This window comes from Wyeomyia smithii, chromosome 1 (assembly GCF_029784165.1).
Source record: "Wyeomyia smithii strain HCP4-BCI-WySm-NY-G18 chromosome 1, ASM2978416v1, whole genome shotgun sequence".
Taxonomy (NCBI): domain Eukaryota; kingdom Metazoa; phylum Arthropoda; class Insecta; order Diptera; family Culicidae; genus Wyeomyia; species Wyeomyia smithii.
The window spans coordinates 33654421-33671587 of record NC_073694.1 but is presented as its reverse complement, the minus strand read 5'-3'; the positions used below and the strand labels follow the sequence as shown (position 1 = coordinate 33671587).

The 17167-nt window shown below is 35.5% G+C and overlaps 1 protein-coding gene across 7 annotated transcripts in view; it reads right to left on the bottom strand.

Moving 5' to 3' along the window:
- Positions 1-4467: 4467 nt before the first annotated feature.
- LOC129718573 (uncharacterized) overlaps positions 4468-17167 on the bottom strand; it is a 310807-nt gene continuing 298107 nt past the window's right edge. For 6 of the 7 annotated variants that reach the window (XM_055669465.1, XM_055669469.1, XM_055669468.1 and 3 more), the window contains 2 exons: positions 5999-6096; positions 4468-5942 (listed from right to left, as the gene is read on the bottom strand). In XM_055669465.1, the coding sequence (XP_055525440.1) occupies positions 5567-5942; positions 5999-6096 (474 nt within the window). In that variant the 3' untranslated portion in view covers positions 4468-5566. The remainder of the gene's footprint in view (positions 5943-5998; positions 6097-17167) is intronic. The other variant, XR_008726972.1, reaches the window with a different exon arrangement.

Genomic DNA, 17167 nt, shown 5'->3' with positions numbered 1-17167 from the left:
TTGTCAAAGCAATAAGCTATATTTATGTTAAGAAATATTATTACAAGATCAATGATATAAATAATTTCCACAATATCCGCACTTAACGTGCGTAATTCTCAGAAAAAATGTTAAAATAGGTTTGAGGGAAAAAACCGTCCTGATGGCGGTACTCTTTTGACATGTTTGTTCAAGAATATAGGGTAAATGCCCTAATAGTGGAGGAGCTAAGCACGAGTAACACGAGCTGGTACGTTTTACTATTTTCTGTCGAAATAGATTTCACTTGACAATTTTGCACCGTAAAGTGAATTTGAAACTGTTTTTGAGGTTTGAAATTAACAAAAATATGTTGCACGCTTTTGTTCCATTAGTTGCGGTAGTGTTCGTATAGTTGCGAATTGGTGTTCCTGTAGCTACTGTACATAAAACATTCGTGTAATCTTTGTTAAATAAAGGTATTAAACTCGCATTAAGTGGTTTTTTGATTATTTTAGTAGTTATCATATTGTGTCGACTAACAAGTATATACAAAGATGCACGAAATTAGGTAAGAGACGGATTTTACGCCAAGTTGGTCAGATGTAAGCAGCCCCACATTCGGGATTCAATTAGAGATTGAGTGTGTGTAGGCTTTATCAAACTAAACAATACATATGCAATTATTGAAGCAGTTTAAAAGCAATTAAGAAGTCATAAATCAATAATGTAGCATTTTAGGGGTGAGCGTTTTAGATTTTGTGACCAATCATGTAAAATGTATCGATAACTACGCGCTGGGAGGAGACGGTGGGCTCAAAAATTAGATTTCAATAAGTTAAATCATTGAAGTTGGTCTCCTAATATCTACTTGACCTTTTTGGCCTTTTTTCTGGAATAATAACTATATAAGTAGAAATCGTACTAAAACCAGACACTCATTCTGAAAACTTTGTGAAAAAACAAGAAAATGGATAGTGAATGGTGCCATCGGTGTAAGTTTCTGAAAAACACTGTTTTCCGGTAATTCGGATGTTTTCAGTATGTATTGTTATGGTAACATATGTACTTATGTTCAATCTATTGTTTCTTCAATAGGTGGCATAAATAATTCGATTCTTATTAGTTTAAACGTTGCACTTAAATGCGATACCGCAACAGTTGGTGCTACCATAACTAGTAGATCTTCTACCCTTTTAAGACAGCGACCCTTGACACAGTCAGAGGAAAAATAAGACGATTATCGCAGTGACAAGTGATTCTACCGTGACCATTTCAAAGCCTGGCTGCCGGAACTTCTCTATTTAACACATTGCCTGTAGAGAGATAAGTAACTTTTCACCTACGCACGCTAGCAAACGTGTAATGCCTTTTTCAGACTACCCCGTATATCACCTGATATCGCCAGATATTATCGGGTATCACTTCGGGTGTTCACACTATAGCGAGATGCTTTGGTAATTGAAAAGAGAAGGAAACGAAAACAGGTCAAAGCAAAAACAAGACAACAAAAGTAATGCAGTGAGGATAGAGATACCAGCTAGTTGGCTCGCACCAACGCGAACTCTCATATGCAATTGTCAAAATGTGCAGGGTGACAAAAGCAAAAATATTTCCTTTTTTCTATTTCGTTTGCAACGCGAATTGTAAAATCTCTAGGGTTGCGTCAAATGTCATCTGGTTTTTATTGGTTTTCGAATATCCGCGATATCATGTAGTAGAAGTGATATAATATGACGGCTCGGTTGTATGGGATATCAGAGGATATGGATGGTGATATGGCCTCCATAGCACGAATTATCTGATATCAGGTGATATGCGGTGTCGTGTGAACGGGGTATAAAGGCGCTTTTGTTTTCTCCAAACTGTAAATCACCGCATATAGTTGTTTCAACTTTTTACCACTTTTTGCTATTTTTTGCCGATAACGTCCAGCAGCTTCTTCCGATTCTTGGTCACGGATTAAAAGTGTATTCAAAACCAAGTAATGTTTAAACATACAATAGGTGTCCAACTGAATATTTGTCCCACTGCTCAAAACGTAGCAATGCAAACAAAACAGCGATATGTTTATGTTTTCCTCAACACGTAAAGAGGTCTTTAGAGCAGTTTCATGCACAATAGGTAAATAACAGAACATGAGTATTTTTTATACGAATATAGATTTACTTCTGCTTTTGACAGGTATTTGGCCCATTCAACTCAAGCGTTATTTTTGAAGAGGGTTAGTCTGTTTTGGAAGAAATTTTCGAAAAGATTTATCTCGAAAACTTTAAACTCCACTAAAAAGCTGTTTATGAACACTACAGTTTTTTTAGATATTCAACAAAATCGGAACTAAGGACTTACGAATACGAAACGGTGTATCTTCAAAATAAGTAAAAAGTCTACAGCATGGTTTTTTTGTGACAACATTATCTACCATTTTGCCGAAGATACCATTTCTCCAAGGTGTAACTAGGTGTAACTATAACTTGGTCTTTGCAGAAGCTATTTCTTTTGTGTCTTTCACAAAGTTGTGTGTTTCGATGATATACACGTTGCTGGACATCAAAGCGCACAAGTACCTTAGTTTTCATAAAAACGGATTGGATTTGGAAGACACATCTTTCAAATAAAATGACGCTGAAACTGAGTTTATTTTCACATTTTTTTTATTTTTCAATCCATACCAGCCCACTAGTTGCGGTTTTCATTTTCATGTTTGCTTATTGTTAGTGAATTGTTTTGAACAAGCTATCCGGTAAAATGAACTGTGTTTTTGTTTGGTTTTTGCTTTGTCTTGTGTCTTTTTTTCTTTTGCTTTCGTAACAGTTTAGCTTCCCCTTTTTTCTCGAATATTTATTTTTCCTTTCTTTGCTGTGTCTGTGTGAAACTCTAACATCTACCTGTTGGAATGAAAAGTGCACATATTGGTATGTCCTAAGTTTTGCTACGTTGCCGGGCCGGGTGCCCCTCAAACTGGCCACGTTCGGTTGTGTTGCATTAGTAACGGTAAAGTTTTTTTTTATTTTGCTCACAGTGGGCGCGACAATTAAAACACTTAACTTATCCGATTCGGTGCTGTTTTTTTTTGTTTTAGTTCAGTTGCTTGCGGCATCTGCGGCCAGGTTTGGAAGCTATTAACGGGATAAATGCATTTAATGGGAGATTCATTACACACACAATCGGTAAATCGGTTTTTTTTTTAACCATGACTACTGCTTTGTTAGGGTGTGCAAATGTATTCCGATCGCACTCCAACAGGGAGGCTATAATATAATATTAAGTGAAGCGGGAGGGGGGCACATCATTTTCGATTGATTATTGCGGCCAATGATTATTACTGTGGTATATTCAAATCGTAATTTATTTTTTTTAAACAGGAATCAACAACTGTTCGGCAATAGAATTGATATTGGAAACAAAACAACACACACAAACTCTGCAATAAATAGAATCCGTAAATTCTTCTTACCCTAGCAAGTCACATCTAAGTGGATTTTTTTAAACGTTTAATTTCATTGTCATAGAATCGTAAGATAAATTAACACTCATTTATATAAAAAAGTTAGTTGTTTAATTTTGGCTATCACAGAAGTTGTGTTTTCTCCTTTTTTTTTCTTTTTGTATTAGTTTTGCTTCCGGTTATTGTGATTAATCAATCATTTGGTCCACCGTTTGGGCGAAGGATCAATAATCAACAATGGCGCTACCTTAATGATGTCAATGTCAGAGAAAACGTCGAAAAAGCTTTGTGCAGGAGGGATTGTAATGATAATCATGGTATAGATTCGGTAGAAAGTTTTTTTTCTGCTCTCTTTGGTTTGAAGTACATCCCGTTGTTGGTACAGGCGTCGCAGGTTTAAGCGGAATGCGTTTTACTCTGTGTCTCCTTTGGTAAGGCAGGACCGTACGAAGTAGATGATGCTGGCAGGAGTGATATTAGCTTTCAAGTAGTTATGTATCAACAGGTTACAACAGTTAGAAAGATTGTTAACAGGGCGATAAGTTTCGATAATAGTTTGTATAAAATTGAGTGTTCGGTTTTGGACATCACTGGGAGATGGGAGAAGGCAGCAAGCATTCAATAGAATTCGTTAAACAGTTGATTGACCGACCCGTATTTTGTTTGCTCAGGAATTTGAAGCTTCTCGTTAAGATATATAGTTTTGAAAGCACAAAACTTAGTTGATTGTACGAAAAAATAGCAGAATATTTTACTACCTAAGATAACAAGTTGATATAGAGATCTAACTGAGTACATAAATCGGCTATCGTTCTTGCTAAGAGCTTGTATGGTTGATTCGATTTTACCGTCTACAGGTAGCACTTTGTTGTATGGCAGCACTGCATTGAGAAATTAATGACATTTGTTTGCTCGAAGTGACAGTAAATGTTATATTCTCTTCAACTTTTAAATAAAGTTGGTTGACCAGGTTAAAAAAGATGGCATGTGATGATTTAGGAGAAAAGTGGATATCCAGCGCCATTTTGGAACTTGCGAAGCAGCCATTCCTGGATAAAAAATAGTTAAAAAGTATGCCGCTTCGATGCTATGCATGATAAAATCATGTATGCATGTTTGCTATTTGGTTATGAACGAAAAAATTGGAAAATATATAAGAAATTATAACCTCATAGTAGGACCTGTCTTCGGTGCCAGTGCTGCCAATACAAACAAGGCAATAAATCTATGTGATAACTACTCCGAGTACACGCTTTTCATACGGAGGGGTTAAATGATTGGGATGAAACCTGAAAATTTCGATCAACAACTCGCGGCATTAACGCTACACTCCCCCTTTTACGTGCTCTACTATAATCAGTCTCAATTTAATTGATCGACAGATTACATCCCGTTTGTGCCGTTGATTTGGTTTTCGTTCAGAGCTGATGTGTTTACAAATTTTGTTTAATTCTTACTGAATGGTCACTAGCTTGTACTGCACTTCACTACCAATTATTTACAGACCCTTGAAGGTCGACTCGAGTCAACAAGATCGATAAACCGCCGAGAAGATGATGATGATGATGGGTGTGTGTGTCGGTGCGAATCGATTCTAAACTAAACTGAACACATTCGAATGTTGCAAGTTTCGATGCTGGACGCAGGTAGATTTTACCGAGATCCTAAGGATAGCACAGTGAGATTTTTGTTGTTGTTTTAATTTTGTTTTTGGGTAGCCAGTGTAAAATAGAATACAAAAACATTCAGCTTCTTCAAATGTGTCGCAGGCTGCCCTAAACGCGCTATATTTTGCTTTAATTTGTCGATTTTAGAAAAAAGTTGCCTAAGTATTGCTGTAGAGTTTGGTTGCTTTCATTTTAGTTTTGATCAGTGTGACGTTTCACCTATTCTCTCATTCAAGCCGAAAATGGCTGAAAGTGGTCAGCGTTTATTTTTTGCTTTTAAGATTATAGTGAGCTCGTATGTACAACTTACGACTAAAAGTCACGACGTTCATTTCTAGATTTGTGCTTTGAAAGTTAATTCAGCTAGCTGAAAATAAACATGGCGTACTAATTTCTGTTTTGTCTTTATCAGGTTTCTTATTGCAGACGGTTTCCGTTGGAAGAGAGATAATACGTTGAACGCAAAAAACTGCTACTCTGGAATATTTACATTCTATTCACTATTTACATCACCGCTGCCGAGCAGCCGGTGCTCCCGTTCTGGCCACGGCTGTTCACCGTATCCGCCTCCCCCGCGGCTGTTCGCTATCCGTTTCTGACGGGACATTTTAAAATTCTGGCGCGACTTGGTACCGGCTATGCTTGAGGGGGTCAACAGTTGCAGGGTGGTTCGATCGTTGGACCCCTCCGGTGTCGTCATCGTCAGATCCACTTTGGTCCGACTGCTGCCTGCCATTGGACTGTTATCCTGGCCTTTTAGTAGAGGAGAAGTCACCCGCGGAGATTCCCGCGATGATGAACCGTCTTCGTCCGAAGCCGCCATCAGACGGTCCTTCCGTTGGATGGATCGCTCCAGCCGGCGAAGGAACCTGAAAATTGGGTAGAAAATTTAGTATCGCCATACTAAGCGCTTCGAGGTTCTTACCGAATCTGGTTTCCGATAGCTCGAAGACGTCCAATTTTACTCTTCGGCCGGCTGATATCTTCGATTGTCACCGTGGGCAGTATTTGGCTAGACACATCCTAGGGGGAGGATAAAATTATGCATGCTCAAAAAATTGTCTTGAACGATGGAAATCTAGAGTGTTTTTTGCAACATTCACGTTTGTTTTTCTAGTTGAAAGCATGAACACACTTTCATTTGAAACGCTGCGGGTTTTACTATACACCCAAGGGTCCGTTGCGAGGCAGATGAAAGTGTGCAATCACTAGGTTTATTTACACTAGCAGCATCAGCAGCAGCAGCAGCATTAGGAACCATTCAAATATTACATAACGCGGAGTTTGGCAATTTTCAATACCCACCCACCCCCACGTAACGCAATTTTACATGTTTGCCACACGCAATGTAACGCTTCGCTGAATACCCCCCCACCCCTGAGCGCGTTATGTATTATTTGAATGAGCCCTTATGGTGGGTTGAATGGAGGAAAAATGATCTGTGATTGGAACTGTGAACTGTAAGCAGACGTTGAGCATAAGCAATGCGAACAATTCGTTTTTGTCAGCTTTCCGTGAATTTAGGTAAGTTTACATGTATATGTAATGTTTTGAATAACTTTATACCCTATTTTATTCATTATTACATACAGAATCTCAATAATTGATTTGAACTTCGAAAAAATAATCAAGAAAGCAACACGTAGGTTCGTTTTATTTTGTTTAGCGTGTAACGGCCTTTCTTCTGCAACTTCGAGCGAGATTTTGATTAGGTCTGTCAAATTTTTGTTTGTCTCATGTCCAAACTTAATTTTTAATAAATACAAAAGAATATTTCTCTGTTACGTTTTTGCACCTCGAATTTTGTTTAGAAAAACCTTCCCCCTTGAAGCCTACCGACAAGGGTGTAACGTATGTAATTTTAAGTAAATTCGCTATTGCGGGTATTAAAACCGGATGTCGCAATGTCGAGATTACTCGTTACAATACATTGAAAAAGCATATTTCAGTCCTCAAATGCCTTACATTATTGCCGAGAATAAGGTCCATTATGCATGAGAAAATCTTAAGGTGAAACGGGACGTGGTCGCGATCAACTCGAATTTTGCAATCTAATTTTATCTTGATTTATGAAGACTACGTACATGAGACTTTGATTAATTGTTTTCACAACTGTTGCATGCCTGAAGTAGCAATTTGAGTGCTGTTTATTAAGTGAAAGCCGAATTTTTTATGCTCAAACTACAAAAGTAAAAAGAACTCTAACCTCAAAACTGTATAGGAAAAGACCACAATCCCGTTTCACCTTAAATATTGATAATTTTTGAGTTGAATATATATTTGCAAAGATAACTGGAATAAGATACCCAACTTCCAGATTTTCCATACATTTTGAACACGACCACTTTGCGACGGTTAGTGCTGCCATCTGATGACTTAAATTCTCATAAAATTGTCACTATGAGCAAAACCGATATACCGTGCATAGTCCGTCATCGATCGTTGAGCTGTTCAAGATTGTATTTAAAAAAGGTGGCCAGTTCGACGCTTAATGATAATAATGATAATGATATTGTAATTTTTTCCACTCAATGGTATTGCCGGTATTGCCATATATAAAGTTTGATATGTCGCCAACCAGGTAACATGGGAGTCGCGTTTAAAATTCTCGAGTGTCTTCATATATCACAGAAAATGTCCCCTGGGAAATTGTAATTTAAATAGTGTGTGTGCCTTCATTTTTATGAAAAATATTTCGATAATATTACACCATATTGGTTGATATCAGTGCTGATAAAAGTCATTTTCACCAGCAAAATTCTTCGAAAATTACAGCCAATCATTTTCAATTTTCACTTCCAATGATCGCAGCACTCTTTCAGATACACTGCTGTTATACTCAGATGAAATAGATCGCGCGCATTGTTTACGGTTACGGAATAAAATTTGACGACAAATCCAACCAAATGATCTTCACTTCAAAACGAAAAAGAAAAACAAACAGTCCACTCAACCAAAATAAACCTCACCGAAACACTTTTTCACTGAGACTGACCGATGCCTTGACAATCTTCGTTAACTGATAAACTGATTTTGTTGTCTTGCTTTCATCGCATGAAATATAATGAGGTGTTTTGACAGTTCACTTCCATGCAAAAAGCGGGAAAGGAGAACTCTGAAAGGATTGTAAAAAAATAACGTTTATGGATGCTTTTTTTTCACTTTCACTCAAGAGTGTCAACAAATATCAACCCTGGTTGATATATTTTGATATTTCATCGTTTATCTGTCAATTGACATCATCCAACGATAATGATAATGATATTGATAGAGGGGTTCCCGAAAATTGAACGGTAAATACTTTTTAATATTGAATATTGGTAATATTTTGCAGTATATCAATAGTGTCTTGTAAATCCTTCCGACAGTAGCGAGGACATAAATTATGTACAACACTCTCATCAACGCTATATTGTCATATATAAACATATCATTTTCTCACATTTTCTATTGTTGTAAAAAAGAGCAGAATATACAAACCCGGTACATATTCATATGAATATGAGGCAAATGTTATGATTTGTGTAAAGTAGCACAATAAGCTTTAGCTAGTGTGGTTGGTGTCAAGCGATGATAAGTTAAATTGAACTTATTGTTACTAGTAACAGAGCGCAATGACTTGATGTCGCTTCTAAAGAGGTAATGCCACGATTTCCAAGTGCTTCTAGAGCGGTTTTATTGTTATTATTATGATTGCCTTATCAACCTAGAAATCTCGCGTTTGGTTTTTGGTGGAAATATTTGTAGAAGTTTTATCGTTAATTATTAACTTTATTAACCTCGGTAAGAGTGGAAAACTTGGCTGTAGAGTGTGCTCATAGCGGTTATCAGGAAGTTCTGATGGTACGCTCAATTTTAAACGATGCGCCGATAATAATCTAAACATTCGTACACATCTTTATTATTTTTGAGATGGCAGCACCGTACAGTCGTTCACATGGATACTAAAAAAACTGTTTCATCTGTCAGCAGTCATGTCTTGGCCTTGTCGTCAGTTGATTTTGACGTCAAGTATACATCAAATTAACAGTGTATAAATTAGTTCGACTTTTGCTCACGCGCAGCGACAATCATGTCCGATGAATTCTGCAAGAGTCGGGTATCTTGTTCTAGTCATCTTTGATATCTGGCAACCTGATGCGTATTGGTGAAAACAACACTTCTCATTGAAAGATGCTTCGCATCGCATCAATACAACATTGCGAGTGTGGCCGTATAAACAATGCTGTGACTTAGCTTCGAAAATAGGAGGCAGTTTTCTCTAACTGAAGAATAAAAAAAATGGTCTGAAAATCGGCCTAAAGTTTGAATACAAGCTGGTGTTTTAAAGAAACTTTCTTTCTTTCAACAGTAAGTCATTTGTTTGCAACCAACAGAATACATGAGTAAAAGATAAGAGATAAGGGATGGTGAGATCCCATTACATTGGACATTAAACAGTAGATTTTTTAAAAGATTTATCCACAAGTTGTAAAAGTTTTGAGCTGAAAATTCAACAATGCCAACCTTTTTAAATAGCACTTTCTCGTTGACCGAGATTTACGTCACAACCCTCTAAAGCACATGTTTTTGTCTATTTTTTGCTACTAATATACACAAACGTCTTATTTTACTCACTTGTTAATATCTCATTGTTATAACAATAGTTTACGCTAGGCCATTCTATGAACGTCAAACCTGATATAACAGTCGCGTTACCAAATTTTGAAGCGGTACCACTGACACTGTGGTCGAGAAAAATCATGGGTTGCAAATTGCTTACTAAACAAATGAGGCCATATTGCCATAAAAATGGCAAAACAATGTTTTTCATTGTTCTGGACAATGATATTTAATGTAAAAATGATGTATTTGCAATGAAAAACATAGTTAAATTATGGTAAAACTATGTACAATTACAGCAACTTTTAGGGTTTTTTTTATGTTATTTTTTTTTTCGGGTTGCATGCACTTAAACTCAATCGATCAGAGTGTGAAGTGCAAAAAAACTCAAACTCTTGTAAGGAAGCAGATTCAAGTTGAATACAAATCTGGAAAAAGGTTAGGGTGTTGTATCATGATCGGACCAGTCAGAAAATGTACCATGATCGGACCATTTTTTTATATGCAAGATTTCTCAACTATTGAATAAAAAACTGTATCAAATACGTACCCTCATCATCAAAAAACTTCTTCTGATGATGTTCAGAAAGTTTCATTTAGATTACTTAAGTATTACTATTAATAAAAAAGTTTCAAAAACTGGTCTATTTTCGAGCACAATTTGCCCTTACAATTGTTACCAAGTCTTGTTTTCAAGCAGTGATTTTAGAATCGAATATTTAAAGATTGCAGTATATTTTCCAGTAATATGCTTCTGTAAAATTTAAATTCAATGTAGGAACACTTTTTATATGAAATATTTGCTTTAAAGTTTGAATTATTGGTGAAACGCGAAAGCCTGTTTTGTATCATGATCGGACCAGCATTGAACCATGATCGGACCGACTTACTTCTGAGACATAACTGCTCCACTTTGCTTATGCTTGATATACCCAATGAAGGATTTCAAGTTTAATTCATTGGAACAGAATATAAATGATGAAGCTTATTTTTTATAGAATAAAACCTCTCAAAAACAATGTAAGGTTATCAAACTAAAGCAAAATTATTTAAAACTTCACTATAAATAGTCCACTATGCTTCAAATAGGGAAAATATAACTCAGTCATCCTTATGTAGGAAGCACTTTTTCCCACGAATTTTCGAACAGTACGAGAGAGTGATAAATTAAAATATATGAAAATTTATATGTGACGTTTCGCGAGGAATTTTTTCACTCGACTTTCTAGGACTCATTTCACTTGTCACATTCTCATTTTCACTTTACTGTCAATCTCACTTCACGGAGCTAATTTTTGTCACTTCACTTTAGATGGAATCGAAAATAAGTCTGAAGTGAGCGTGAGAGTGAAATATATTTCACCGTGAGGTAACTCCCGTAACAAGTACCATTGGCTGAATATCGCACTTCAGGCATAAAAGTTAGAGCATTGCAATATTCGGAAATTTGTAGTACTACTTGGGGACTTCAAGTTGATCATACATCGTTTCTCAAAATTGTGCTGGTAGAGTGAGCTATCGGTAAAGCGAAACTGCTACCGAAAAAACACCCACAAATTCAATAAGCAAATTTGCCGTATTGGAAGCTCAAATATAATTCATAACGTTTTCGCACTAATATGAAAAATGTTTGAAAATAATTTTAGAATCACGAATAAATATCTAATATATCAAGGCCAAACCAAACACTGTGCATGTAAAGCCCAGCACGCGAAGCGGAAAATCGCTTGAAGTCTCAGAAGCACACTGGTCCGATTATGATACATTTTTTGGTCCGATCATGATTCACCCTGGTCCGATCATGATACAAATTCTATGGTCAGGGAAAACGATATATTTAAATGAATTTATGTCAGATTTTCTACGAATTGTTATTTCTGTAAACTAGACAGATAGACTTTTCCGATAAATATATATTATTTATGATTACATGTAATATATCATGATATCATGATACATTACCCTACTCAGTTCAACTTTGCATGAGTTTATGCCATCACTGATTATACGTCATACTCCTGAGTTTACGTAAGTAACACTAGCACCATCTGTTATCGTGTTCCTGCCACTTCCTGTATTTCGGCAGCAGTGCTAGCATACGTGCATGTGTCAAATTGGCAACTACAAAAATAAGTGACTGGAAAATTTGGAATGCTCTTTTTTGCGGCGATAGAGCTAGATTCCAGTGTTACGTTTGTTAGTCTGCGATGATATTTTTCATTTTACTTTCAAAAATGTACTAAATTAGCATTAAAAATTACCTTAATTTGAAACCTGTTTGATATAATGACAAAAATAATTGTAGATACTCAGTAAAAAATTCACAAAACGTAAGAATTCAGTAATTTTCAAAATGAAAAATTCACATAAACCTTAAATTTTTAAAAAAATTTCAAATGAGTTCAAAATTTAGCATAACTATTACAAATAATTTTCTTGAACAATTCTTCATATTTATAAATTTATATAAATTTAAAAAAAAAAAAACAGCAAATAGACACACGCTTACTCGTTATTTTTAAAACCAAATTGGGCTTCTCAGATTTGATTTGAACTTTGGTAAATTGTTCATGTAAGGTCATTATGCAAAATTTTCACTTTTTATTCCGATTAGACCCCCATGAGACCCCCATTAGACCCCATTTGATAGAAGCACCAGGGTTCGTCAGAAACCCTTATTATCTTTCGATTGAAAAACAAATTAAACGTTTCTTTTAATAATGGCTACAATTACATAACGGTAAAAATAACTGGTATATCATTTTTGGAGGAAATTAGTCAAGTAATCTGAAAATAATATCAATTTCAAGCGGCAGTATTGGCAGATATGTTATATTGCATTTAATAAGTATAACTGCATTTTTCGGCAAATGAGTATATTTTGAAATTAATTTGGCAATTTCATCGTATTTCTGCGAAAATTTGAAATGAAAAACACTTACCACTCAGAGATATTATGAGCAAACCTCGAGTTATAGCATTCTTAAGAAAAAAAAAAAAAAAAACAAATTACCTCTGATTGCATACATTTTGTTGATTTCTCTGTTTGGATATTGGTTATTCTGGATGGCGCAATTTGAAGGAAATTAGCCAAGGAATTCAGAAAATATTTAAATTTTTATCGGACGTGTTGCCAGTTGCTGGAATACCCCTGAAACCGTTTTTTATAATTTGGAATTCTGAAGTTTTAACCTGAACAAAGGTTTTGAATCTTTGTCATGAAATGATTGTCCTATTTTCAATTTACTACAGATTGTAATAAAATATTGTATTGAAGATGTATAGTATATATAAAAGATATATAGTGTGAAACAACAATTTACTACACTGCCTCTAAAAAAAAATATCAATATAAATTTTGGAAACATGTTCCAAATCATTTGAACCGTAAGTATTTTTCGAAATACCACCACAAGACAACTAGGAAATTCAATCGAAATTGAGAAATTTGAACTTATTTTGTTGAAATTTAAAAAAAATGTTTTTTTTTTTCAATTCATATTCAAGCAACTGGCAACAAATCTCATATATTTTTTTCTGAGTTCTTAGGCTAATATCCTACAAATTGCTTCATTCAGAGTGTCCGAAAAAAGAGCAGAGATATAGATAAAATAAGAATAGAAATTATTAGCGAATCAGATAAACTTTAACTTTTTGACGTGGGACTACGTCTTACTTTGATGGATGGAAAGTGTAACGAAAACGTGCCATCCTAAAATGCATATTATGGCTTGTATCCGCAATAACCCGGGCACCTTTAAATCAGCGTAACTCAAGTAATATTCAAGCTATAAGCGACTCTTTTCACTCAAACATTGCTGGTACTGTTGCTATACTGTTGCCTACTTTGGTTTGTTTCAACATTTCGTAAACAGTACTCAAAATGTCGACTTCTCACGTGAACTCGCAAAAAAGCTTAATTTGCCCAAAACCATATTCCACGATGTGTTGGAAAGGTTTCCTGAACGTTTGAGTGTTGAAAGGAAACCAACAAGTGACAAAACTATTGGTCGTGCGGATATTTTTATGGATAGGATGGATTGGCTTATTACACTGCAAAGGCCAGAAAAGATATCAAAGAGTATTTAAGGACCAAAACAATGGTTAAATTCCCCAAAAAATATCTTGTTTGGCAAGCAGTTTGTACATGTGGCAGAAAAAGCACATCTTTTATCATCACAGGCATAATCAACAAAAAAAAATCCCAGAAGGAGGAAGAAGGTGAATAAGGAGTGTCTACAAAAATGTTTGCTGCCTTGAAAACCCATGAACCCATTCATGATGCGGGCTTGTGTTATTCTGATCAAGAAAAAAAATGATTAAAATTTTGTTTCGACTTTCCACAGCCGGGTTTTTAACTGGTCGTTTTACACTATAGTGGGCCCAAGTATAAAAATTATGCTTGCAGTGCATTGATCAGCAGGATACGGGGAGTTTAGTGAGTCGTGTCTAGCAAACTAAATCCAACTCTCTGATTTATCTTCTCAGGTGTCTGATAGCAGATTTCCCACCACATAAAAATACGTATCGTGTCGTGTTGCGGCTTGGACAGAAAGACAGTCAAATTGTTCAGGTGTCGGATGGAAGCAGATACCTGAAAATCAATTGTTGCGTGTTATATATTGCCGCTGTGCGACAGGGGGAAACTCTGTTCATGCTGACAATAACTCTGCAGCGGATTTTGACCACAGTTTCAAATTGATGACAATCAGTCACTAACGTCTTTCAAATATGTGTAATAACCTTGGAAAAGGTCGATTAATGCAATTGCAAATTACATTCAGTTCGTAAAAATGCGTCATGGTCAGACGGTGTACGATTATTATATTGAATACGATTATTATATGAACAATAATGTCTAGAGGATTGACATGAAGTGCTTACACTTGCGATGGAACGCAAATGTTTAATGGCTGTATTCAAATATTTTGAATCCTATATTTCGAATGTTATTGCACTTATCATTCCAACACTAGGTCCGTAACTGAATTTTCTTAGAAAAATCAAAAGAGCTAATATTTTTTTCGAAAAACTCTTGAGATATTTTTCCTTCTGGTGTGCATGTTCCTGAATAATATTCTATTTCTCTGAACAGATTTTTTCCCCGTGTTTGTTTTCTACTTTCTTATAAATAAAAATGAAGGAAATACATTAAAAGTTTTAGGTTGGACCAGCAACAGCAAGAAATCATAAAATTTAATGTAATGAATATTGATCAAACTGAGTTTATTTTTGATTTCCAGTTCAAAAATATTCAAGAACAATTATTATTGCAGTTAAAATAATCAATACCTTTTTATTAAAAAGTTAATTTTTACATTGTTTTGTTGTATTATGTATAAGGCGACATCCATAAATTACGTAACGCAAAAAAACTAAATTTTTGGACAGATATGTAACGAAACGTAACACCAGTACTTACCCCCTGCAGTAGGATTTCCTTGATAAAAATGCTCGTTTTTGGAGAGTCTCTCCAGAGATTTTTCGTTACGTAGCGCTGAACTCCCCTCTCCCCCTTCCCTGTGTAACAAATCGTAACGCTCAAGGATACTCCCCATACCCCCTAGTAACGTTACGTAATTTATGGATGCCGCCTAAGCATAACTTCGATTCTAACCAAAAGTAATGTGATATATCCAGTATATTCTTCTTTTTCTATAACAGGAACATTGTTTTGGAGAATTGATAAATTCTTTAAAACCCACTGTATACTTGTTGAATAACAGTTCTTTGAAGTTTGCTTTAAGAATATGTCAGGCATTTATTGACTAGAAGCTTTTGACTAAATTTGAATGGTTCTTTGTCGATTAATTTATGTACTTTAATTCACGCCATTCGCTTGTTCATCTATCAAAAAATTAGAAAATTTTAACAAATTATTCTTCTTGGTTTGAATAATGTAAACAAAATTTCAAATTTTTGAGTAAACGGAAGACGACTGGCTTGTAAGACCAGCATTGTGCCTCGAATCCAGCTGGGAGGATGAAAAAAAGTATTACATAAGTAAAGTCATTGTTCTATTCATCCCGAAAAAATCTGAGAGCACTACATATGCCTGGAAGTGACATTTCTCGTTTACTTTACTTGTTAACCTGTAGATAAAAGCATTTATTTTGTGTAACTTTCATTTTAAATTTGAGAGAATGGGTAGATCAGGAAACTACGGTGGAAGAAAAAGAAAACGTTTTGATTTCGTTGAAGTTCTATTGAGAACAAGACTTCAGGATGTAGTTAAACGAAGTAAACTTAGTGACAACTTCGACTACTAAATGAGGATGTACTGTCTTCAGCTGACAAACTTTTCTTTCTTCCGCGCCTCCATACATCTCACTGACTTTCGTTGTCATGACTTTCCTTTGACAGTGTACTTGTTGAAAGGGATAATGTTAAAATAAATTTAGGGTGAATAATATTCTGCATTACTGCTACAACGCAGGTTTTAAAATTCAACATTCGTGGAACGTCAAAAAAATATTCATCGTTCTAGCAAATTTCCAATTTTATAGAAATAAAAACTAAGTTCAATAACCATAAAAAATCGATTTGGATACTCTCAAAAAAAAAAAAAAAATATGCTGGGGTATTGTTTCACAGAAAACCCTAATTGCCCCGCGTTACGAGGGATACTGGACTCTGATGAAGCGGAAAGAAGCATGTCCATTTTAAATAAATTTGAACCTGAGTTGTTAGCAACGTCATTGCGCAGATTTTACTCTAATGACTGTAGTAAAGCGTAAAGTTCGAGATTTTAATTTATAAATAAAACAATATGGTATCTTTTGAGATTGATACTCAAAAAAATCTGTTCTTCTATCAACAAATCGTTTTCGTTAACCCAAATTACTTTTTTTTGTGAAACAAATTCAGATTTTCGAATGTTTCGATTAGCCAACGTTTTAATGTGTCGCGTACTATATATGCGCGGAAATTGAATTGTGGTTTCAGATGTAATTTAGATGATCTTAACCGTTCCCGGTTCACGTTTCTCGTCGTTATGTGTGTGATCAGTTCAGGTCTACCGATTAGAACAAGTACAGTATTGTTTCGAAAATAAAAAAAAATGAATGGTTGAAGTTAAAAGTGTGGTACGTGCCAATAGATGGAACCGACTAGAGATGAGAATGTGTGTTCGGTTGTCATGAATGAGGTTAGACGCTAGAACTACGAAAGCAAACTACATTCTACACTGATAAAAACAAAAACAAATCTATAGGTATGTCTACCTCACGGCACAATAGACTGGCTCAGCTATTGACTAACAGACGATGCACAAGGTAAAACAAACACATACAAGGTAACACACACCCGCGCGATGTTTGCAACTTTTGTACAGCATTCAGCAACTATCTTCTAAACTCTAACCTAACCTACGTAACCGAGTGACGAGAGCATACGTTACACTGGTCATCCAGTTGCACGGCAACTCGATGACCTGCGTATTCAGAGCAATTCAAAACGGGAGTTCGGGTGTTTTTAAATTTCCGGATTTCTC